This window comes from Nomascus leucogenys, chromosome 21, assembly GCF_006542625.1.
Source record: "Nomascus leucogenys isolate Asia chromosome 21, Asia_NLE_v1, whole genome shotgun sequence".
Classification (NCBI taxonomy): Eukaryota; Metazoa; Chordata; class Mammalia; order Primates; family Hylobatidae; genus Nomascus; species Nomascus leucogenys.
In genome coordinates, this window is record NC_044401.1 from 20,414,769 (window position 1) to 20,438,931 (window position 24,163).

At 37.0% G+C, this 24,163-nt stretch overlaps 1 protein-coding gene across 1 annotated transcript in view; it reads left to right on the forward strand.

Annotated features, from left to right (window-relative positions):
• The window catches only part of ABI3BP (ABI family member 3 binding protein), a 247,464-nt gene that overhangs the window by 148,947 nt on the left and 74,354 nt on the right, over positions 1-24,163 (forward strand). Inside the window, exons 20-37 of the mRNA XM_030802139.1 lie at positions 378-452; positions 4,825-4,866; positions 6,007-6,048; positions 6,701-6,799; positions 7,249-7,296; positions 8,400-8,462; positions 8,580-8,654; positions 9,686-9,733; positions 11,195-11,254; positions 12,082-12,171; positions 13,698-13,730; positions 14,498-14,581; positions 16,212-16,268; positions 17,125-17,208; positions 18,317-18,376; positions 20,971-21,030; positions 21,868-21,951; positions 23,357-23,413. Coding sequence (XP_030657999.1) covers positions 378-452; positions 4,825-4,866; positions 6,007-6,048; positions 6,701-6,799; positions 7,249-7,296; positions 8,400-8,462; positions 8,580-8,654; positions 9,686-9,733; positions 11,195-11,254; positions 12,082-12,171; positions 13,698-13,730; positions 14,498-14,581; positions 16,212-16,268; positions 17,125-17,208; positions 18,317-18,376; positions 20,971-21,030; positions 21,868-21,951; positions 23,357-23,413 — 1,161 coding nt within the window. The remainder of the gene's footprint in view (positions 1-377; positions 453-4,824; positions 4,867-6,006; positions 6,049-6,700; positions 6,800-7,248; positions 7,297-8,399; positions 8,463-8,579; positions 8,655-9,685; positions 9,734-11,194; positions 11,255-12,081; positions 12,172-13,697; positions 13,731-14,497; positions 14,582-16,211; positions 16,269-17,124; positions 17,209-18,316; positions 18,377-20,970; positions 21,031-21,867; positions 21,952-23,356; positions 23,414-24,163) is intronic.

The following is a 24,163-nucleotide window of genomic DNA, read 5'->3' on the forward strand; positions in this document are numbered from 1 at the left end:
TTTTTTTTCCTAGTGCTCAGACCTAGATGTGATTGAGAAATATGAAGTAAGGGTGCAAAATAATTAGACTGATTTTTAAAAATCGTAGATTATAAGAACTATCTTTACTTTGAGTAGTTACTGTGACTGTTTAGTAGCAATGCTATATTTGTTAAATATACTCTTGAAATGTTTTTTCTAAACAAGATGAAAATTAACTACTTCCCTGTGAATGGATCATGAAATAGTCTCTTAACGGAGTATTTCCAAAATCTTCCAAGACGATGAGTTCATTCCATTTAATGTATAGTTTATTTCTAGGTTTTCCTTCTGTGTTTTTAGACACTGAAATGCCTAAATATTGATTTGTTTATTATTTTGTTTCTTTATTTTTCCAGCTCCCAGTAAAACACAGTTTATTTCTCTGAAACCTAAAATCCCTCTCAGCTCAGAAGTGACACACACCAAACCTGGTAATTACCCTAAACTTTTTTGAATATTCCAAAAGTGGGGTTGAAAACAAGTTTTATGCAATTCTTTGGAGCAAGAATTTCTGATTTGTATTTTCACATTTGTTACATTTTTCCATGAAAAGTGTAAGCATGCAGTGAAATGATCTAATCATAAATAGCCACTGTGATATCACAGCATTGCTCTGAGCAATGTTCATGATCATCACAGAGAAAACACAGAAATGTAATGATACGAATGATTGAGAACTCCCTTGTCTACTACTGCAAAATAGTTTCTGATACCAGTGTTGACTGGAATTCTAATCACATGAACAATAGCCTTTCAGCTGGAAAGGGGAGAAGTGTTTCTATCTTCTAAGAACTCTGCATTATTTTAGAGTTTCTCAGTTCTCAGGCTAGAAGACCAGAAAGACCTGTATTTTCCTAGTGCTCCAAGACTTCTAAATTGGGGCTGATTTCTGAACACTGACCTCTGTTTACCTCTTAGAAATTTTTAGTGGTGTTTTCCTTTAAAAAAAAAAAAAAAAAAAGGCTGCTTTTTCAGGAAGGGATCATTCTATATATATAATTTAAGACAAAAAGATTGTGGAACATATTGAATGACCAAATCTTGGAGTTTTTTTAATCTATCTGTAATCCATGTAGCCGTTTCAAATGTTGACTTATAAGATTGACTACAGGGAACCTTGTCGCCACTCAGTGTCATCATTATCTAAATTTTAAACCCTTAGCTCTGAGAAGAAAATATTTCTCACTATAAAGTTTAATGGATTTTGAACTTGCATTTCCATTAATGGCATGTTTACAAAGTAGGATTATTAAAGCAAGAGATTTTCTGCTAAAGTGGGTATAATTTGTTTTTGCAATGAAATGGCTAAGGAAGAAAAATGTAACTGCTTAAAGAAAAAATTCGCATTACTCCTTGTAAAGAAGCAGTGAGATTTCCAGGTGTAGGTGCAGACTGAAGGAAATTAGGGATTAGGCAAAGGGAGTATAGTTGACACTGTGACCATGGATGAGGTCTCCAAGTCAGAGAAATGGAATGAAAAACTCTCACTCAGGTTTTTCGGAGGAAGAAGCGTAGCTAATAAAACTCAAAAGCCTTAATAGTGGTTTAAATCAAATAACTCTGACAGCTGTATGAGAGAAGGGTTTAATACACACTTATTTAAAAATCATGCTTAGAGAGCTTTGGGATAAAGTAGTAACTATGCTGTATTTTGAACAGAGGACTATTACCAAGTAGATGATGAAATAGTACTGTTTGTTTGAGTCACCAAATTTAAATAAGGATTTCTCTCAAATGAATTATTTCTGTTATTACAACATAAAATTGGAAATCATCAAATTCCTCCAAACATTGATTACAGTTTATATATGATAGGTTACGTTATTCATTTCAGCGGTTTCTAAGAAAAGATTTCTGAGAGGAAATTCTTCAGTACAAATGAGGGAGGAAGGTTATGATTTTATCATTGTAAGGTGTTTGAGCAAAAAGACTTCTTAATTTGACATTTCCTTTTAACATGGGAAGAATTACTTGCAGGCTAATGTGTTTACATTCCTTTGATTTCTAAACCTTCTAATCATCAAAGAAAATCCACCCCTTTTCCTCTAACAGCAATGTAATGACTTCAGAATCCACACCTAGGCCTGTGCCAACTCAAGTGGACCTTGAATGGTCCATAGCAACACAGGATGATGACTGGATCTCTGCAAACCATTGCTTTGGTTTTAGCTTCTTAAATTTTATTTATTTTTATTTAGGGCAGACCACCTTCATAGCTCTCCTAAAGATGTCTGTTTCTAGCCCCAGGGTTCGGAAGAGCAAATAAACCACCCAAAGCTTTTTGAGGCCTTTCCCAGCCCTCTCCGCACACTCTTCTATTTTTCTGTTTCACTTTCCATTACAGGCTCCTTTTCCTTTGGCATTGCTTGGTGGTTAAGTCAACGAGTCAAAATCCACATTGATTTGGGCTTGTTTTATAAGTACAATTCAGTGCATTTCTCAAAAACCACAGCCACCTACCATGTCTTAACTTGTCTACCTCGTCCAATGGGAATTGTTTCCTTCATGGTTTAATCTTTAAGCTTCTAATGGACTGAAAATAAGGGAGTGCCCCCAATTACAGGTGTTTGTTTCACTGAACTGTCTTCCAAGGTGAATAGAATTGTAAATTGTTCTCATTCCTAGCCACACATGTGAGTCAAATTTGTCTTTGTTTTGTGCTGAGATGAGTGGCTTAGTCATTTACAGACCACTCAGCTTTGTTATGGAACATTTTATACCTTTGCCTGTAATACCTTATGATTGTCAAATAGAAGAAGTCGTGTCAGAAGATATATTTATTTTTGCTAAACATAGACCTTACTGTTTTTATGTGCAATTGACTTTGAAGCTTAATTGATGGAGTTCTATCCCTATTTGGTCTCAAACTCAGTCAGGAACTAAAAAATGCAGATTTTTCCTTATAATTTCAAAAACAACATTCTTTAATTTTTGTGAAGTCTAAAAGATGCAATGAGTAGCAAATTTTATATTCTTTTTCACACTTGTGGAAGGCAACTTTGTAGAATCAAAAACATGAATTACAATCTTGAAGTTTCAAAATAATTTTTTGTTTGCTATCTTCAGGTATGAATGCTTATTTGATATTTATTATGTTTCACGTATTGATGTTTATTTTCTTCTTGTCCTATAGCATCTGAGATACCTAGACCTATACGTACACTCTCTCACACATACACACATACAATTCCCTTTCTCTTTCTCACACTGTCTTGCATACATACTCTCCTCTCTCTCTCCTTCTCCCACACTCTTTCTTCTCCCCTTCCCTCTCTCTCTCTCTCACACACACACACACACACACACACACACACACACACCCTCTCCCTCCCTCTCTTTCCCTCCCTCCCTCTCACATACACACACTCTCCCTCCGCCCTTCTCTCTTCTGTCATACAGACTCACTCATACACACACTCAGAATTTTTACTTTGTTATATGAACTTCAGTCTGACACATCACTACTGCTTTTGCTGTTCATCTGTTACAATCTATTTCTGCACAAGTTCTTGAGAAATCAGAATTCTGGGCTTTTAAAAACAACTTTAACCTACTTCTCTTGCACCTAATTTGTACTCTTTAGCCTCAACACAAAAATTTTTTGATCACAGATATGTTAATGGATGATAATGCCTTTAAATAGCACCTTATGCTATTATGCATTGCTTTTAGAAGAAATAAAAATTCTCTACCTGCATTATTATATTTCTCTGTTGCTAAAAACTAGTTGCTATGTAGAAGCAGTTGTTGTTAGTTGCTACGTAGAAATTATTGTTATAGTTCTTTTTTAGTCACTATGTATTCTCAAAACCTGCCACACTCCCTTGTCAAGTAATATCAGCGATCATTTCTGATAAGTCTAATATTGGAAATGTATAAGTAGAAGAATGGTTTCAGTTCTGTTAAGATAGTCTGAGTGCCACATTGATTAGTTTCTTTCTTTAAGAAAAGTCAAAGAATCTTAACTTTTTCTTTCCATTTTAAAAATAATTCCTTTTTAATTTTCTCCTTCTTAAACAATAATTCTTTTTGTTCATAGAATAATGAGAAACCTATTGGGTAATCTTTTTTTAAGCCCAAATATTGTAACCCAACTAAATTCAACATGAAGTTTAATTTACTTATTGCTAGTTTGAACAGACATTGGAAAGTTTATCAGAATATTTAGATACTGTTATTTAATTTAGCATTTTATGAAATCTGAGACTGCTTTTGGACTCATTGATTTACCAATCCAAATGGGTTAAGTTTCATATGTGAACCAATTTGTTTACCAGCAATAGATACTAGTGAATACAGGGGACATCATATGAACACTTGTGGTCACTTTTGAACAATAAGTTTAATTCTTATCTTTTTTGTGAGAGAACGTCAGGTGCAGCCAAGCTGGAGATTGCAAACTAACAGCACAGACACGGTACCAGGTGGTGAGTCTGTTGCCTGTTCCATTTCCTTGGATGAAACTGGCTGTCCTACAAGAAACAAATAGCAAATGACAGGACACTCTGAACAACCTCAGAGAGGCTACCCAGAACTCCCTGTAAGTTAGTATTCCCTCAGCACCAGAGGCAAACCAGAATATCGGGAAGTGACAGTAACAGCTAAAGATCAACAACAAAAATGAGAATGCTCAATTCTTGTGGTTTGTAAAGAGGATGTGGAAGGTTGAACTTCACTGGCATAAGCCAGTAGAACCTAATCATTCACCCAGGAGAGAACACCGTTTATACTAAAGAACATGTATCTTCTATCTTAGATGGTGCTCTTCAGCATTGCTTTTGATATTACTTGCTTTTATTGCAGCCCCAGAACCTCAGACTCTACTGCCATCACAGTCAACAATAGGTAATAAAGCTTTTTCTAATGAGTGAAAACAAAGTATCTTTAACACTCTCCATGTTCAACTTTGTTCAGCTTTGGGGTTTTTTTTGTTTTTTTTTTTTCTTCTCCTGATGAAGTTTCGCTCTTATTTTGTTGCCCAGGCTGGAGTGCAGTGGCGTGATCTCAGCTCACTGCAACCTCTGCCTCCCAGGTTCAAGCAATTCTCCTGCCTCAGCCTCCCAAGTGGCTGGGATTACAGGCCTGAGCCACCATGCCCGGCTAATTTTTTATATTTTTAGTAGAGACAGGGTTTCACCACGTTGGCCAGGCTGGTCTCAAACTCCTGACCTCAGGTCATCCACCCGCCTCAGCCCCTCAAAGTGCTGGGATTACAGGCGTGAGCCACCGTGCCCGCCTAATATTTCTTAATTTTCCTTCAGATCTTTTTCCAGCCATTTTTGCCCGAAGATATACCCTCAGCCTGTGCTTGACTTAGCGGTGGTTCTGAGACACCCATGAAAGCAATACTAATTTTAATTTGATAGATTCTTTATTCTCCTTCAATTATATTTGAGGAATATGCCCTGAGCTTGTTCTAACCTGTTCATTGCCAGGGAGGACCCTGACTTTCATAGGATATATTTATGTTTTCTCTTTTGGAGGTGTTTTTCTTACTTTCAAAACTCTAACTTTTGCAGATTTTCTTGAAAAGTGCCACAGTCTTTCCACATCTAAACACCCTGATGTGTCACTAGGAAATCCACTCAGAGAGAAATAGAAAAACCAACCCCAATCTTTATAGCTTCTTTTTCTTCAAAAGAGAAAAAAAATGTGTTCTGGTGCCATCTTAGCCAATTACCCATATTTTCCTTCATAACATGAACTGCTGGTTACTTTATTACAGTCACATATTCCAAATGAGAATCATGCCTTTTTGTTCCATTTCTCTTTCCAAACTTAACTGACTGGCTACATTTTTTTGTTCACTGTGTCGAAAACACAGGACTCTATTGAAGAAAAGAAACTTTGTATGTGGATAAAAGTTTCACCATTTATATTTGCTCAATCTAGTAATTAAAAATTAAGCATATTCCATGTTTTAAATACATGTCATTTTTCCTTTGATCTTGATTCTTTCTTGGTGATTTTTTCACATTGTCTTAGGACCTGAAACACTGGGAACCAAACCTTCAACAACAACATTAGGTAATAGTTATTGAGTGGGTGACCTTTGTTTCTTCTTTTCCTGTCTGCTGGTATCTGTGTTGACAGGCTCACAGTAATGAATTAATACATTAATGTCCATTTGTGTGTGTGTGAGTGCTCTGTTCTTCAGAAAAAAAGTTAATTCCTATAGGTTATAGTTTATAAACTCTATCTCATTTTTTAAAACTTAACCTGTCCTGAACTAATTATTGAATTCAAAGCCTTCTGCGTATATTGTTGATTTGTGGATATTTTAAATGCTAAGTGAAAAATTTCTCTGTTTAAATCTTAGGCCAAATTTTAATTTTTATCCCAAATGGCTTTATAAAAGCAACCTTTCTCATGTTCCTGTTGAACATATGCCTTCAATATTTTTGAGTGACTACTTCTCTAAACTGTACAAAGTTTTGAGATTTTCCATCTCAAAATGGAAGAACAGAGAGATCTCTTGGACAGTTTATTAATCTGTGACAAAAAAATCATTCAAGACCTCATTTAACTACATAAATAATGATAGAAATTTGCAAAACAGATGGAAACATGTCCACAGTAAATAAAAGGGTTTAAATGTCGTTCTAAGATGGATGTAATATTTATCATCAGTTTGTAAATCCACCCTTCTTGTATTAACTTGCTAATTTTCTTTCTTCAGCACCAGGAAAGACCAAAAGACCAGGTCGTCGCCCCCGCCCCCGTCCCCGTCCCCGCCCTAAAACCACACCTAGTCCAGAAGTGCCCAAGTCCAAACCGGGTAAATGTGATATTCGGGTTCCAATTAACATAGAAAGTGGAATATGGCAGCTTCTGGTTTGATATCAGCTACTTAAGCAGCCGGGCTTTAGGAACCAGTGGAATTGACTTTTATAACTGAGCATCTGTACTCTCTATATTCATTTTATGTATGTAATATTTTATATAATATGTTTAGACTCTCATAGTTATTAGCTACACACAGCAGAAAGCTGGCCCCTTAAGTGAATTATTAAAGTAAAGCACCTTGAAATCTTATGATGTACATTCATGGCAGATGAGGTATGGGAAAGCAACAAGGAGAAAGGAAAATGAGAACTGTAAAAGGGAAAATCACATTCAGAAAAAATGCATCATTTAGATAGAGTGTCCCAGCTTGAGGCATAATGTTTCCCTCCTCAAGATGCCACTTCTTGAAATATTTCATGTTTTTGGTGTTTGCTTCTGTAGCTCTGGAACCTGCCACGATACAACCAGAGCCCTTGGTGCCCACAACTGGTAATTCTACTCCCTCCACCCCGGCTGCTTTCACGGGTTGTAGCTTTTGCTTTCTCCACTCTCCGTTACAGGCATGACTGCAGTTCCACCACCTCATCACAGTTTCATCCCATGCTTTTCCTCACCTTTACTGTCTGGGTCTGAAGATCCTAAAGATAGGAGAGTTCTAAAACAATCCAGTGTGCTCATTTAGGGAAGGTCTGTGGTCTTGGATACAACTTCCTGGTTCTCTGCCGACCTTCTGTCTGCCCTATATGTGTCGTGGGGTTGAGAAAGCCATCAACTCCTTCTCAGACAGGGACCTCTGTGCTCATCCTGAACTGAACAAATGGCAAAATTTTACTCCAGTGCCATGGTTAGCATTTCATTGCTTTACTGATTCAACTTCTAAGACTTTCTTTTTTTAAAAAAGTTGCATGAAAGAATGGCTTCTTCGGCTTTTCTGTTTCTTTGAAAAATGTTTTTGAGTAGGTTTGGACAGCTAGAGGCACCAAGATCGTTCTTGATCTAGAGTCCAGTGTAAAACTAGTGATGGTCTTTGGAACTTGACAGCATTAAAAGTCCCAAGCTGGTTTTATTGTTTTTAGTACTAATACTGTTTGATTATAATCATTTCATTATAGTTTCTTAGCTTTCAAAATCTATCATGGCTTTACTTTGGAAAATCCCAGACATTGGCAGCCATATAACATTATTTCTCATGTGTAATTTCAAATGTTTATGGATTACTTCCAGATCGCCTCCTAAGCAATCAGATTTCTACCTTACTGTTTGTATACCGAAGAAAACCTTTTGATCAAAGACATAGAACCAATATACTTTGTCTATTTTGAAATTATTTATATAGGAAAAAGTCTTATGACAGTCCTCATTACTTTTGCTCAAAAACACATTTTGAGCATTTAGTGATTAATTTTCCTTTCTGGAAAAACTAATTATGCTAGTGTGTAGTTAAAATAGACACCCTTTTCACCCTTCCCACACCCCAGAAATTTTTATAGATTCATTGAATTTATATAGTGTCTTTGTTCTACATACTTGTTCTTAATTTTGACAGTCACAGCCATGACCCATTTTGGTAATTTTGATACCTTTTTCTTTAGCCTCAAAACCATCTGAGAGACCTAAAACCACACACAGACCAGATGCACCTCAAATTCAGCCTGGTAATCATTACTTTCAATGCCTTGATCTATAAATAGGAAAACAATGTGTAAGTAACATTAATCTTCACATTCACATCTCAGCTGTAACACTAATTATGGCACTCTAATTTCCTTCAGGTTTAAAACCACCAAAACAATTACTTCCTAAACCCCAAACCACAGCAGAACCAGACATGCCACCAACTAAATCCGGTAAACATAATTTCCAGTGCTTTAGCTTAACAGGATTTTCTTTGGAAACATTGCTGAAAATGTTTCCAATCTGTCATATCATATAAATCATAGAAACCCAAATACCATAATTTTGTTCATTATCTTCTCCAAGTAGCCACACTGATGTTTTAAGTGCGAAATGAACAAGTCAATATGTAGGAAATTAGTAAATTTTATACCTGATTGACTGGCATTTCATTTTCTTGAAGCTTTTTTAGGCCTATTTTCTGAATTTGTAATGAACAAAAGCCTGAGTTTTCTGTATCTGAAACATTTTTGAATGTGATTTTAGTAACCACTGTTAGTACACACAGAAGGCTGACACTGTTCTTCATTTATAGGCACAACTGAAAAGAAGACTTGCTAGTCAGGGATTAGCTTCCTCTAAAATACTCTTGGACATTTTATTTTATTGTATTTATTTATTTATTTAGAGATGGAGTCTCGCTCTGTCACGCAGGTTGGAGTGCAGTGGTGCAACCGGCTCACTGAAACCTCTGCCTCCCAGGTTCAAGTGATTCTCCTGCCTACACCTCCTCAGCAGCTGGGACTACAGGCCCCCGCCACCACACCAGGCTAATTTTTGTATTTTTAGTAGAGACGGGGTTTCACCATGTTGGCCAGGCTGGTCTTCTGAACTCCTGACCTGAGGTGATCCACCTGCCTTGGCCTCCCAAAGTGCTGAGATTACAGGCATGAGCCAACGTGCCTGGCCAACATTTTAAACAGTAACTGTTAACTGAGTAATTTTCTACCACATAAGAAGATACTTATATAACAGTTCTCAGAATCCAACTGTTTTGCAGTTGAAATTTTCTCCCAAGATTCCAATTAGTATAAAATTTTAACTTGCTAAGAAGCATCTCACATAATAAGCCTATCAAGAAGGCAATTTATATTAACTTAGAATAAACTAGACTCTGTGTCCCCTGAATTAAACACGAGTGAGCACCCAAAAGTTTAGACTTCTTGCTTTTATTACTTATATCTGTTTTTTTTTTATTATGCAGTCTCTGAGCCTGTTCCATCTGAAACTGAAGCTCCCTTGATGGCCATAGGTAATGATGCTTTCTTCCTTCTTGGCCAATGTTTCTCTGAGCTTGCCCCTCTCATCTCTTTTTTCATTAGCTATAGTATGCACAATTGTCATTCACCATTTTTGTTTTCATTTTTAAAAATTGTTTACTATTTTCAACGGGGGCCTTTTTAACGTCATTAGGCATCCTTACATCTGCTGCTCAGCTTGTAACACATAATTGTTATTCTTTCTTCGATCACCTTCAGAGACATTCGGATTGCTTGAGTCACAGTCACTCTGTCTATATCCATCTTTCAAATCAGAAAATTTTTTGAAACCTCTGCTTCTGTGTGGGTACAATTTATGGATGTGGGAGGGGAGCAATGAAAAAGCTGGTTGGAGTTTGTCCTCAATGTGTTTATAAGGAGCTCGTGATGGTACGTAACTGTTTCTTTCTCGCAAAAGTCCTTTCTTCCTGTTCCATGTTATTCATATCCAAATTGATCTTTCTGTTGCTAAACTCATCTTGCGATGCAAAATTCCAAACAAAATAAGGATTCTCTGTTTTGTTTGAAGACAATTAGTTATAAATATTGTTGTCATCCTGTTGTCCTGACTTCCTCCATCTCTTCTATTATATATGCCTTTAGTTCTGAAGATGCTGTCAGTGGTGGCTTAAACCAACTTTGTGCTATGATGTCTTGAGCAATAAGGGCAAGTCAGCCCCTCTATAAATGCCTAAAGAGTTTTTGAGGATGAGATGTTTGAATGTGACATTTAGCCTTCTGGGTTTAGTGAAAGATAAATGGAGATGCTAATGCCAGAGAGTTACAATTCTTGATTAATTTTATATCTGTATAATCAACTTCAGAATGTTATAGAAATCCTTTTTATCTAGACAAAAGTTGTATCATTACCTTTTAGACCTTTTTCTTAATTATCTCTGTTTCCTACTTGAATAATTATCTCCTAATTAGCCATTTGAAATAAATGAATAAGGAGACAGAGTAAGAAGCAATATCACATTTATTACAAATAAAAAGTACAAGAATTTTGCACAACTCTCACAAATCTCCAGTAAATAGACTGAGAACATTTTTCTAATTCTCCTCACAACTACCACTCTCAAAACAAATTAATAATGGTGGTGAAAACTTTTTAAATACCAATGGAAGCTTTTATAACAAATTTTTAGAGTACTTTAAAATTGTATATTGGACAACTAAGATTATCTTGGATCCAGGTTTTTTATGTTGTTGGAATCAGATAATGAAATACAGAAAAATATTTTTCATTGCCCTTATAGGGATGCAAAGGGTATGGATATTTTGTGAAATAAAAGGATATGATAGTTTGGCTAGTTAGGGGAAAACAAATGATGTTTTCCCAGAGTTCAGAAATGCATTTAAAACATTAAAGGGTTAAGAAGATTCATTTTCAAAATAACTTTCTTTTTCTGTATTTCTTAATCTCCATTGTTTATTGTATTGCTTTTGGTTAGTTCCCACCACAGACATTGAGCCTGTAACTGTGAGAACTGAGGCTGCAGCGACAACATTAGGTAATGACCTCTTATGTCTTTAAGTATGAGTTTTTCCTGCTCATTGTCTAGTCTATTCCATCACTATTTGGGCTAAGGGTTTTTTCTTTCATAAGATCTTCTCATCATCCTCTTGTCATTGAACTATATTCTTCATTTTGAATGTATTGAAAGTGCTTAAAACAAGTTACTTGGTTATAAGCCCGTACGCCACTAGAGAACAGTGTCTGTGTCCCATTTTTCCCATATTATCCAGCTTTATTAATGCTTGACAGAGCCTGTGATTCTGCTCCAGTAGTGTTCTATGTTCAAACTGAATTTCAAATACAATTAGGAATGTCTGTCTGATAAATATCAATTATAATTCTGTGGGTATCTTACTTTCTGTTGTTTTAAGATATACAGAGAATTTTTATTGTCTACCAACTATTTTAGAAAACGAAATGTGCTTATACTAATAACTTGGAATGGAATGTGTGTCTGAGCCAAGTAATTTCTTAGTATGCTCTCTCAAAAGCAGGCGGGCCTGGGTCCCTCTCTGATGCGATGTCTACGTGCCTATGTCTGACTTCCCTTGGGTTTGGGCCCTCTTTGAAAATCCTATACCAGCAACTAATAATAAAGTTGCAGTTTATTTTTTAAAATTACATATATTCCATCTGTCTCAAAAGACCTGTCAGTAGACCAAAAATACATATTTTTGCATATAGATGATCAGAAGAAAATTCTAAACCAAAGAGACAAATTTCTCAAGACTTAGGAAAACTTTAGAAAACCTAGAATCATGTGTAATCCTTTCTTTGGTGTCTGGAGTCATAAGACTACAATAACCAGTTTCCTTTCTTTAGCTCCAAAAACATCGCAACGAACAAGAACGCGTCGTCCACGTCCCAAACATAAAACCACGCCACGCCCAGAGACACCGCAGACCAAACTAGGTAAATAATATGTGGTTCCTTGTCCCAGTGGCATCCCATTGGATGTGGCACGGGGGTGGCAGTTTAAGATGCCACCTTATAACCCACTTGACCCTTGGGGTGAAGGCCCAAGTCATGGAAAGCAGCTGCTACCAACACAGTGCTCTGGCGATACCTGTGACTTCCTCATGCTGCTTGCGTGAGGACCTCCTTGGTGCCTGGGAATTTTACTTGCTTCTCTGACATTCAATTACATTTTTCTCTTTGATTCCTCAGCTCAGCAGAAACTGACCTGATTAGGTGTCTAGTTAGCATATTTAGTTCAACCTGTCACACATTTCGAGTGTTTGTATCTGTGAGGAATATTTTAGAAAAAAACAAATGACTTACCTATGTGAGACTCTTCATAATAGATATACAGGAATGTGAGGAAAAGCAAATATTTATTAAATTTTACCAACTGTTAGGCACATCATTAATTCTTAGAGAAGCAAAACATCTGTGGGCTGATAAGTGTAATGTGAACCTTTAGGGAGAACTCCATTTCTACAAAAAATTTAAGAAAAATTAGCCAGGTATGGTGACATGCGCCTGTAGTCCTAACTACTTGGGTGAATGAGGTGGGAGGATCGCTTGAGCCCGGGAAGTCAAGACTGCAGTGAGCTACAGTTCCACCCTTGCACTCTAGCCTGGGCAACAGAGCAAGAGCTCCTCTTGTGGACCTTGAAATTTGTAGAGCCTATAGATTTATTGGTGGATGGGTAGGAATCATATAAACAGAGGCAGGAAGGTGTCGTGTGGCGGTGACATTGGAAGGATAGGAACTGCAAGTGCAACCTGATTGTAAGAAAGGCAAAGTTCTTTTAGTTGGACAGTAATGCTGCTTTTGGTAGGTCTACAAAGAGCACTTCGAATGCCTGACTTTGATGATTGGATTTGAGCCAATTGGCTCCAGCACGCTCTCCTAACCTAGGGGTCAGGCCTTTTCTGTCCTGATAACAAAGAGATGCACTAACAAGTTTGACGGATTGAATGACCCTCTATATCGGGTTCTTTGTATGCCTTTGTTTGAACAGGGGTCTTGGTCTTTTTCCAAAGTGCACTCTCAACAAAGAAGAGCATTATCTGTTATAGTCATTCATCAGTGTATGTGCTTAAACGTATCAGTAATTGCATCTATCATGAACTAGGGCTTTGTTTTCCAGTTTATGGTGTAACCATACTTTCACATTAGTTTTTCCTAATTTTTAAACATAACATTATTAGATGTCCTAAGATTTTTCTAAGCAGTGTTTTCTACTGTATTATCAGATAATATAAAAATAAGAAAAACTGGTAGCTAACCATGTTACAGATGCTAAGGTTATATCTGTTTCATAGAAGCAAATAAATATGTACCCTTACTTGAGAACTTCAAAATGTTTGCTTTGTGGCTATAGAACCAATGCTATAATGGTAAAGTTCACTTTTCAAGAGCATGATGGGTTTTCTCGTGTGTTTAACATTTATTTCTTTTTAAAATTGCTTTTGATCATTTCTTGCTACAGACTTTGGACCTATTACTCCTGGGACATCTTCAGGTAATGACTCTCTATGTCCTTCAGCAAGTGCTTTTTCTTACTCATTGTCAGATTTCGCTGTGGTGCTATATAAGGCTATGGTACCATCTTTTGTTGTCATCTCATTACAGTATTCATCTTAAAATATGGAAAGCTTTCTTTTTAAAGAAATATGCAAGGACTTAATTCAAAACAGCTATCTGCTCCATAGCCCAGCTTGAAATTATGTCATGTTTGAGTCTCTGAACAATACTCTTAGAGCCAAGATCCAACTACAATTCCCCATGTATTCCTTAGAGCACCAACGCAGTATCAAATGATGATATCATGAAGTTTCTTTATGCACCTTTCTGTTTTTCAAGTTCTATGTAGTTTTTTTGCTTTATTGATGTTTCTGTGAATTTTATATACTTAGTCTAGTAAATTACCAAGTGGAAACTTTGCCCAAGCCTAGTTATCTTAAATTATAAGTGAATAGTGCAGGGTTGGTTAGAACCTCTCTCACACCATCAGAGTTAAGCAGTGATTTGGATTAGAGACACTTTCAAGAAAATAATGATAGTTTCTAATGTTTGTTTCTTAAACGTAGTTATAATTTTTGTCTCTGGAGAACTTTCAGTTATCAAAGAAAACCTATTAAGATACTGAAGGAGAAAATTTCAAACCAAAGTGACAAAGTTCTGTCAACTCAAACTCTAACAAGTATTTTAAAACTTATAGCTATGTCATCCTATTCACAGTAAATGGAGCCATCAGCACCATATTAATCCTAAATTTTCTTCCTTCAGCTCCAACAACAACAAAAAGAACCCGTCGTCCACATCCCAAACCTAAAACCACGCCCCATCCAGAAGTACCTCAGACTAAACTGGGTAAATATGTAGTTTCTGTTTTGTAGAATCCAAGCAGTCTACCATGATTGGGACTGTAAGTTCTATGTACATACAATCTATTGTGTCGTGCCTTATATATCTCTTAAGAGTAAAAGCTACTGGTTAGTGAGGAGAACATGAATAGCTTAGCACCTCTTGCTTCCTTTATAGGGATCTTCTCTGCTGATGATTATTTACTCTTCTTGCTCTTTTATTTCATTCCTGTCTTAAAGATAAAGCTGCTCAGTATTGGGCCAGCACAATCATTTAAATTGACTACTTTTATTGAGTCACTTCTAATTCCCCAAAGCCATATTAGTCCATACATCAGAAGTGGGAAGAATGTTTTCTTTCCCAATCAGTTTACACTGTGGTTGTAAACAAAAGCTGTTCCTGCATAACCAGTTAGAAATGAATATGAGGCAGCATGTTTATGCAAATATAATTTCTTGCATGGTATAAATGCCACCTCCTAGAAGCATGGCAAATATTTAGAGGAGGAAAATGTCCAGGATAATTAGAAACCAGCATAGAAACTGGATGAGTAGAGGGATGAGGGAACAGAGGCTGATAAGCAGGGAATGTGTTGAAGCTGGCTCACCAGACAGAGGATGACTCGTTGATACCGTGCTGTTCAGTGATGAATTAAAGGGACCTGGGATGTCTGCTCAAGAGCTAAATTTGATCTAGGGGGCTTCAGTGATCCCTACTTCTGCACAGGATCGTGCTTTTTCTGTTCTTAGACCTGAAGATACCCAGCCCAATGATACCAAAAACTGAGAGTTGGTTCTTCAGCTACTTATGTTAAGTACGGCTGTATTTATAAAGACCTAGTCTCTTAATGAGTGTAGTCTCAGCTTCCTTTTGGCTGTTAATATGTGTGGTGCACAAACTCAAGGGCAACCTCCCAATGATTCCCTGCTCCTGGAGTTAACACCTTTATATAATCCATCCTCTCCTTCTCATCCTCTCTCTTTCCCTCCCTGTCTCTCTCTCCCTTGTGCTAGCATGGCAGACACACCCCCAGCACATGCACCTATTCAACGGAGTGACACCCATCACCTTTGCCTTATTTTATTGGTTAAAAAGATGTCAGAGATCCAGCACACACTCAAGGGGAAGAGATGACACAAAGGTGTTAACACCAGAGGCAGAAACCACTGGGAATCACCATAGGGGCTCTCTGCTACACTGTGTTTGCTTTCAAGTGTAAATGTTTATTCTATCTATCATTATTGATTACTGCTTATAATGAGTGCTCTTTGGTTTTTTGGCTTCCACAAAAGTTCTAGTCGTTACTGTATCTTTTTCTAAGAAAATGACTGGCCAGCTTTTCTAGTGTTGATTAGAATCAGATGGTTAACCAACAACAAGATCTTACTATTGACCTCAGTGAGATGCTCAGCAAAGTCTAAAGGCTATTGCTGACTATCTTCTGAGTCAAATGAGTGCCTGATTAAAGTTTGGAGAAATATTCAAAGGAAAAAAAATACATCCACTTTCTTTTGAGTTATGATATTAAGAATTAATTTTGCAGCCTTAGAAATCTGATTTTTAGTGGTAAGATGAATGTTCCGACATTTCATGCATTCACAAAATCTCTTTGGTTTCTTTTATTACTTTTGATCAGTTCCTGCCACAATCCTCGAACCAGTTCTTAGAACTGAGGCTCCAGGGACAACAGTAGGTAATGGCACGTTATGTCCATCAACATCTGCCTCTCCTGCTCATTTCAAACCCATTCATCACCATCATAACCACAGCTTCTCCCACTTCACAAGGCTTCTGTGTTATCCTCTATCATTCATTACTTCTTTATATATATGAGTATATATATATATATATACTTGTTGATAAAAGAGCCAAGCATGAACTTAGGGTCGGTTTATATATTGCAATGTAATGACTTTGAATTTCCCACATCTTGCTCCCACATAACATTTTAACCACATTCTTTGTTACTGAGTTTCAAATATAATCACTGGAGGGTGGGGGTGAAGGTATCTGTCCCTGATCTAGGCTGAGTAAATCGGCACAGCTACTATGGTGTGACATAGTTCTCTTGTAGATCTAAATTTCTACATTTTTGCTGTCTGCATTATATATATATATATATATATCCATAGCCATTTGGGGGTAAGGATGTGTTCTTGTTTCAGTAAAGAGTAAAATTTTCCCAAGTAAAGAGTAAAATATGCCCAAGGTTGGTAAATTTAAATTATAAGTACCATCACAAATATAAAATCACCGTATACCTACCCCCCTCACCGCCATAACTCAGCAAGGTTTTAGAACTTGTTCTTCATTCAGGAATCCCTGTGAGAAGCTCCTTGAAATATCATCAATAAACTCATATTTCTATGTGATTTTTATTCTTCAGAAAAAGCTACATGATAAAAAGAGACACTTTATTGAAATAGGGGCAAATATTTCAAACCCAAAAGAAACATTCCTTGGAAGTCAAGAAATTATAACAAGTATAATCTTATCCACAGCTTCTGGAACCAAGCACGCTGTATTAACCCGAAGTTTTCTTCCTTTAGCTCCCAAAGTGCCTCAACGAACTCGTCGTCCACATCCCAAACCTAAAACCACACTGAGTCCTGAAGAGCTTCACACTGAACTGGGTAAATTTGTAGGTCATGCTTGAGGAATCCTAGCAGCCCACCCCAGTGGGACCCAAAGAGAATGAAGTAGGTGGGCAAGGTCAGCAGCTGATCCCACATCAGACTAGGCAACGTGGAACAGGGCTGGGGAGATGATGTGGTAGCCAAATTCCTTATGCTTCTCTCTCAGCATCTATTTAATTTACTTCTCATTCAATTCTCTTCATCCTTTCAATGTTGAATGTATGATAAAGTGAAACAGCCAGAGAAGGAACATAGGTTCATGCAAGTGGGAGATTATTTCTTGTTAACTATAGGAGTCGTGTGAGTCACAAATAAGGATCTAAGGCAGGAGTTGGCAAACATTTTCTAGACAGAGCCAGATAGTAAATTTTCTAGGCTTTCTGGGCCATATAGTCCCTGTAGTATTTTCTTCTTCTTTTTTTTTACAACCACTTAAAAACTGAAAAATCATTCTAGGGGAAAATCATTCTGGGGGAAGAGTAATAGAGAAATTCAAAAAGGCAGGGAATGTATGGAAACCAGCCTGAGGAGGCAGTTTCTCTGACCACCAGAGACTGTCAGGTGTTGATCAGAACATTTCATTGAGGTGTCTGCAGCTAAGTGAGAACGGGTCTTGAATGCTGGCCTGAGGAGTTTGGATTTTAGGTAGGAATCATCTGCATCCCTGTGCTGTCAGGCTTTCTCTGGGTGTTGCCCAGCTGTATACCACAGACTGAGGGGCTGGCCCTCTTCTTGTCCTCTTAAGTACTCACGTTGGACAAAGCTCATGGTCTTGTTCCAAAGATGAGTTTTCAGCAAAATGTGTATGGTCTACTATGCTCTGTTAGTTAGGTTCAGATCACCAAAGAATGAGAAAACCTCCTGGGACACTTCACATGGACCGTTATCTGAATTATCTGACTGCAAAGTAAATGACCATTCCTCCTAGAGATGAATTGGTACCCAAGGACAGAGGTGCCATTTTCTCTCAGCTCAGGAGGCTAATTGTGTTTGCTTTGTGCTCTGGACAGATACGTCATGACCTGGTAAAATTCTTTTTGAATGTTCTGAGTTTTTATAAATTTTTTATGCTTTGTTGGTGTTTTATTTTTATTATTTTGGCCAGTTCCTGCTACAATCTTTGAACCAGTTTCTCCTATAAAAGAGGCTCCAGGGACAACATTCGGTAATGCCACTTTTTGATCTTCAGCAAGTGCTTTTTCTGCTCACTGTCAAGCTTATTCCACTGTATATTGCCATTCAATTACATTTTTGGTTTTGTAATAGTTGAACGTGCATAAAACAAGTTGCCTCTTGCTCATAAGACAGCTATATCTGAATCTAGTTTGGGATCTTTCCTGGTCTTTAACTTAAAATGTTTATCATATCATTTTGTTTCTGGCTTAACCAGAGTTCTCTATTAAGGGAGATTTCACATATTCTTACGAGGTTCTGACCTGATCTACGCTAACCAGGCTGTAACATAGAAGTAACACATGTCTCCTACCTGATCTATGCTAACCAGGCTGTAACACAGAAGTTTCTTTATATACCCCTTATACACCTCCCTTTTTATTTTTTTCCTTTTCTGGGGGTTTATATTTTTGTTTGTTTTTTTATCGCACTTACAACCATTCCCAAACATCTACCTTTTTAATCTGCCTGTTATTTTTGTTATTTTGTTAATGTATGAGTAATATTTTTAGTGAATTAATCAACAGATAATGTGATCAAGGTTAGTAGATTTAAATAATAAACTGTATCCTTAGTATAAATTGAATTCCCCCTAGTCCCCATCATAATCTGGATGATTTATAATCTTTTTAATCCAGGCAGGGCACTCTAGGAGAATGTGATAAACATATTAATCCTAAGTATCTGAATTAATAACTTTATTTAATCTGTCAAATTTGCATATTTGCAAGTTTGTTATTGAAGTATCTTAACAGAAGAAGATAAAGTACAGTAGGAGCAAAATTTTTGCATTAGAAAGATATATTTTCTGAAGTTTAGGAAAATCTACCAAGCTTTGGAAAAGCTAAAGATTTTTTTTAAGTCTATGATGTGCAGGAGCATAAGATTTAAAATAACTGAAGGTTGTCTTCGTCTACCTTCAAAAACCTCCCATTGAACATATCATTCACAGCACAAACTTAATACCACTCCTTGTCTGGCTACTCTTGAGACTACACCAGATAAGTATAGGGTCTTTGGTTTATGGAGCTTAGGAGCCTGTCACTGATAGAAATAATAGACTTACATACCCCTTAGTGAGGGAGTCCAGAGGGTTGTTACCCCCTCATGGTTGACAAAGAGTCAGTTTAGAAGAGACCTGCAGGATCTTCCCTTTTTGTAGTAGGAGACATGTTTTACTTCGCAGTCTGCAGGCTAGTTGAACACAAAAACTTTTCCCACGTGAAAAGCCTAGAGAATGAGAATAAGCCAGGGTGTTTTTGCAAATTAAAGATTTTTCTTGGGAATATAAATGTTAAGTGTTAGACTTATTATAGGGTCTTAAAGTAAAAAATGAATTTGGGTTTCAATAGAGCCAGGAAAGAATTTGGGTCTTGAAGTCACATCACAGTTTGCACAAATAGGAAGGTGAGAATGAACAAAGATGAAAAAACTGGATATAAATAGAGGCGACCAGAAAGGGCAGAGATCCTGCTTCTAGGGTCAGCCAAAACATTTTTGTTGGTAATTCTGCATTTGGATGACGCCATGGAAAGTGGGTGGAGGGCTTGAATGTCTCATTCATTGAGCCTGACATTGTTCTCATGAGCATCGAAAATCTTTCTTCCACACTAGATCATGTTTTCCCTCTGCTAAGCGTGGACAATGACTTAACTGGATGCCACAGACTGAGTGGCCACCCCTTACCCAGCATCTTGAGTGCTTTTGTTTTGACAGAAGTGAAAAGTTCTTTCCAAAGTGGAGTTCCCAGCAAGATCATCAGTCATTTTTAGTTATTTGTGTGATGACCATTTGGATATTTCATCACATTTTCTGCAACCATAATTTGATAAACATATAGTACATGTTCTCTTTATTCAGCATCACTAAAGTGCAAATTAGTTTTTCACGTGCTTCTTGAGAATTATTAGAAACATATTTAAGTAAATGCCTTAAAACATCCTAAAGTCTTCCATATTATATTCAGATAAACACCATAACTACAGGAATTGTTTGCCTCATCTAGTGCTAAACAGAGACCAAAGATGATGACCGTCTCATGAGATGGTGTACTTGATATAGTTCGGCCAAGTCTAGACAAAAAAAAATTAATTTCCATTTGAAAAAGGGCTGCCATTACAAAGCAGTATAAATTAGGTGGCTTCAATGATGGAAGTCTATTTCTCACAACTCTGGAGGCTGGAAGTCCAAGATCAATGTGTCTACAAGTGTGGTTTCTCTTGAGGCCTCTCTCCTTGTCTTGCAGATGGCCACCTTCTCACTGTATCCTCACACAGCCTTTCCTCTGTGTGTGCAGCTCATGTCTCTCTTTCGTATGAGTCCATCAGTCCTGTTGAAGTAGAGTTCCACCCTTATGACCTCATTTAACCTTAATTATCTCTTTAAAGATCTCACTATGAGGATTAGGACTTTAACGTATGAATTTGATATGTTGGGGGTGGGGGTGGAAATATAATTCAGTCCTAATGCCCTTCCCAGAAATGTTTAATTATCCTAGAGGCAGTATTACACAAGCACGATACATTTTGATGTGAATACTATAGCTCCCACACATTTTTTACCATCTCTTTTGTTTATCTTATTCAGTTCCTGTTACAGACCTTGAGCCTGTTACTTTTAGAACTGAGATCCCTGCAACAACCTTAGGTAACGACCCTACAATTACCTGGCTGTTTGCCAAGTGCTTTTGCTGTTTGTTGTACAGTCCATTCAGTCTTCATCCCTATTACATGGCATGTCTTCCTCTATGAAATAGCAAACATTACTGCCTGTGACTATTCAACTATTTCTATCATCTGAAGAATACTGAAGCCTCCTAAAAACAAGTTTCCTGTTGTTTTTATGAGAGCCAGGCTTAACTCAAAATATTTACCTGCCATGTGGCACATTTGAAATTATCATGTCATCCCATGCTTCATTTGCAGAGTTCTATACTAACATTGAGTTTAAAACAAATTGGGATCTATTTCTTATCTAAGCTGATCGGCAATAATGGCTATTCTTACTCTCCTTTGCACATCTGAGTTTCTAAATTAAAAAAAAAAATGTCCAGTATGTTTCTTTCTTTATTAGTGCTTTAAGTAATGATATGTTTTATTACTAGTTTGACAACTAGGGAATTACTGAAGTCTGAAATCTTAAATTATAAGCCTCTTCCTTAATGTGACCCTAACTTCCTATCCCTTCTCATTGAGTACTCTGCCCCAATCATTTTCTTTTTCCCCAGCAAGGAAGTTCTATAAGTTTCTCAATACAAGTGCTAATCTTCACTCCTTGAGTGAGCAACTCGACTATATACATGAATTTGCCTGAAAAGTACCATCAATGATAAAATGACACATGTTATAAAAGGAATGAAAAAGTAAAACTAAAAACAACTGAAGTTCCTGGAACTATAGGAGATCTGACAAGTTTTGGAAAAACCTTTCCTCAGTATCCAGAATCATAAGACCTAGAGTAACACAAGGCTTTTTCTTCCTTCAGCTACCAAAACATCAAAAAGAACCCGCCCTCCACGTCCCAGACCTAAAACTACACTGAGCCCTCAGGCACCTGAGACCAAACCCGGTAAATCTGTGATTCCTTGATTTAAGGGCGATCCCTGGCAGTCTGTCACAGTGGGGACTGAAGCAGTGCCAATGCTGAGCAGCAACAGGTCTTATTCTCCCTAAGCATGAGGGCATGAGGCATCATCAGTACCATCTCCTCTGCTCAGCTTTCAAGGAGAATAATGTGTGGGTGAGACCCAACTGGTGCCAGCATATCTTATTATTTCTATGTGAGACTTTTCTTTGAAATCACATAGTTAGTATATTTTTACTGTCAAATTCCATTCACATCTTAAAGGTAGAACTTCTTTAGCAGAGCCAACATATTCAGTTCAAGTAAACATAATTGTAAGTGCCTTGCATATTCCCATTCCCACGCTGGCAACAATGGGTGATACGTCAGCTTTAGGAGAGTTATTTTACTGCATGAAGATTTTTCATGATTTTACTTCATGAAGTATGCCCTGTCTGCATGAAGATTTTTCATGATTTTACATAATCATGAAGATATGTTTGCCTGACACAAACATAAAGTGATGATCTTTGTGTTTTATCTCAAAAGAAAAGATCGAGGTGGGCTGGACTTAGACCTTGGGCCCACTGAGGATTTGGATGAATGGAGGGAAGAATGAACTAGGGCAGAAGGACCACATGTGTTGGGTCAGCTAGAAAGGCAGTCCAGTCTAGATGGACTCCTTCTAGATGGTCATATATGACTGTTGATGATGGTGCATTTGGAAGGGTACATCAAGCCAGATGAAGAAGGATTTTGAGGACCTGATTCAGAAGCTTAGATTTGATACAGAGACATCAAAAGTCTTTGATTTCCACTTATTCTGGGCTGAGGGCAGACAGATGCTCTACTGATTATTATAGGCTGAGTGACCACCCTCTTCTCTTAGGTGTCATGGTTTGGACATAGGTCTCAAACTCTGTCTATAGATGAGTTCTTGGCAAGATGAACATAGTCCACTTCAATGATTAATTTTTTATATTGGTTTCAAACATGTGAACTGTCTCTTGTATCCATGTTTACTTATACATAATAAGCGCTAGTGTTCAGAAGTACAGAGTAATTGTATCTTTTAAGATAATTTCTAAGTATATGTGAGATAAATATATTAAAATGTTTTCCGGTGCAGTTTTCCATATCAGAATTCATTAGTTAAAAGCTTAATAGAATTTCATATTGACTTCTTTAACCTACTCAAGATAGTTCAAAAGCTAAGCCCGAGACTCACTATGCCTATAGTTTGGCCAAACCATCAATGAACACACACACATTCTTCCCCTCAGTTAAGAAGTTAATTTTTTTCTTTGTTTCTCTGGAAGAATTGACATACCAGTAAAATTTGTTTGCATGTGAGTGTTCTAACTTCTCATATGTTTAAAAATCTCTTTGATTTACATGTTGTTTTGGTCAGTTCCTGCTACAGTCCTAGAACCTGTCACTGTTAGACCTGAGGCCTCAACAACATTAGGTAATGTTGATACACAGCGTTTTCGACAAGCTTCTTTTGCTTATTGTCAAACCTAGAGTTTCAGTTTGTTTCTTGTGACAACAGTGTCATTCTTGATGGCCATTCAACTCTTCTTGAAATTATGAAGACTCTTAACTGTTGTTTTTAAGAGAAGCAGTCATCCATGAATCTACTTGAGAACATTTATTTGCCATATAACCTGCTTGAAATTGTCATGTTATTCTGTGTTTTGTTTAAACAGTGTTTGTGATAAAGCTATGTTTCAAACATATTAGTGGGTTTCTAACTCCTTGCTGGACAGATGAAGCTATTAACTCTCATAAAGCCAGAGGACTCATTGTGCATCTAAATTTCTACCTTTTTTTCTATTTGCATAGAAATTTATTGTTTTGTCTCTAATAAGGTCATAATATGTTCAGATTTTAACAGCTGTATAGAATATGTGCCAAAAATTGAAAGAGTAAGTTGTACATCTCAGATTTAGTGGAACTGTCCTTCGTTATCCATTAAAATTTGGCAATAGTACTTAACCTTTTTGGTACCCAGTAAAGCTACCCTATGAGATTTTCATTAAAATTTCTGATCTTTATTTCTCAAATTAAAAAGTGATTTTTGTCTTAAGGAGCTTTCTATGATAAAAGATGTATAAAGAGGAATGTATGTGACAAAAATCTCAAACTAAAAGGCAAATATCTATCAAGCAATAGAGTCATGTTTTGTTTTTACCTCACGCAGCTTCCAGAATCATAG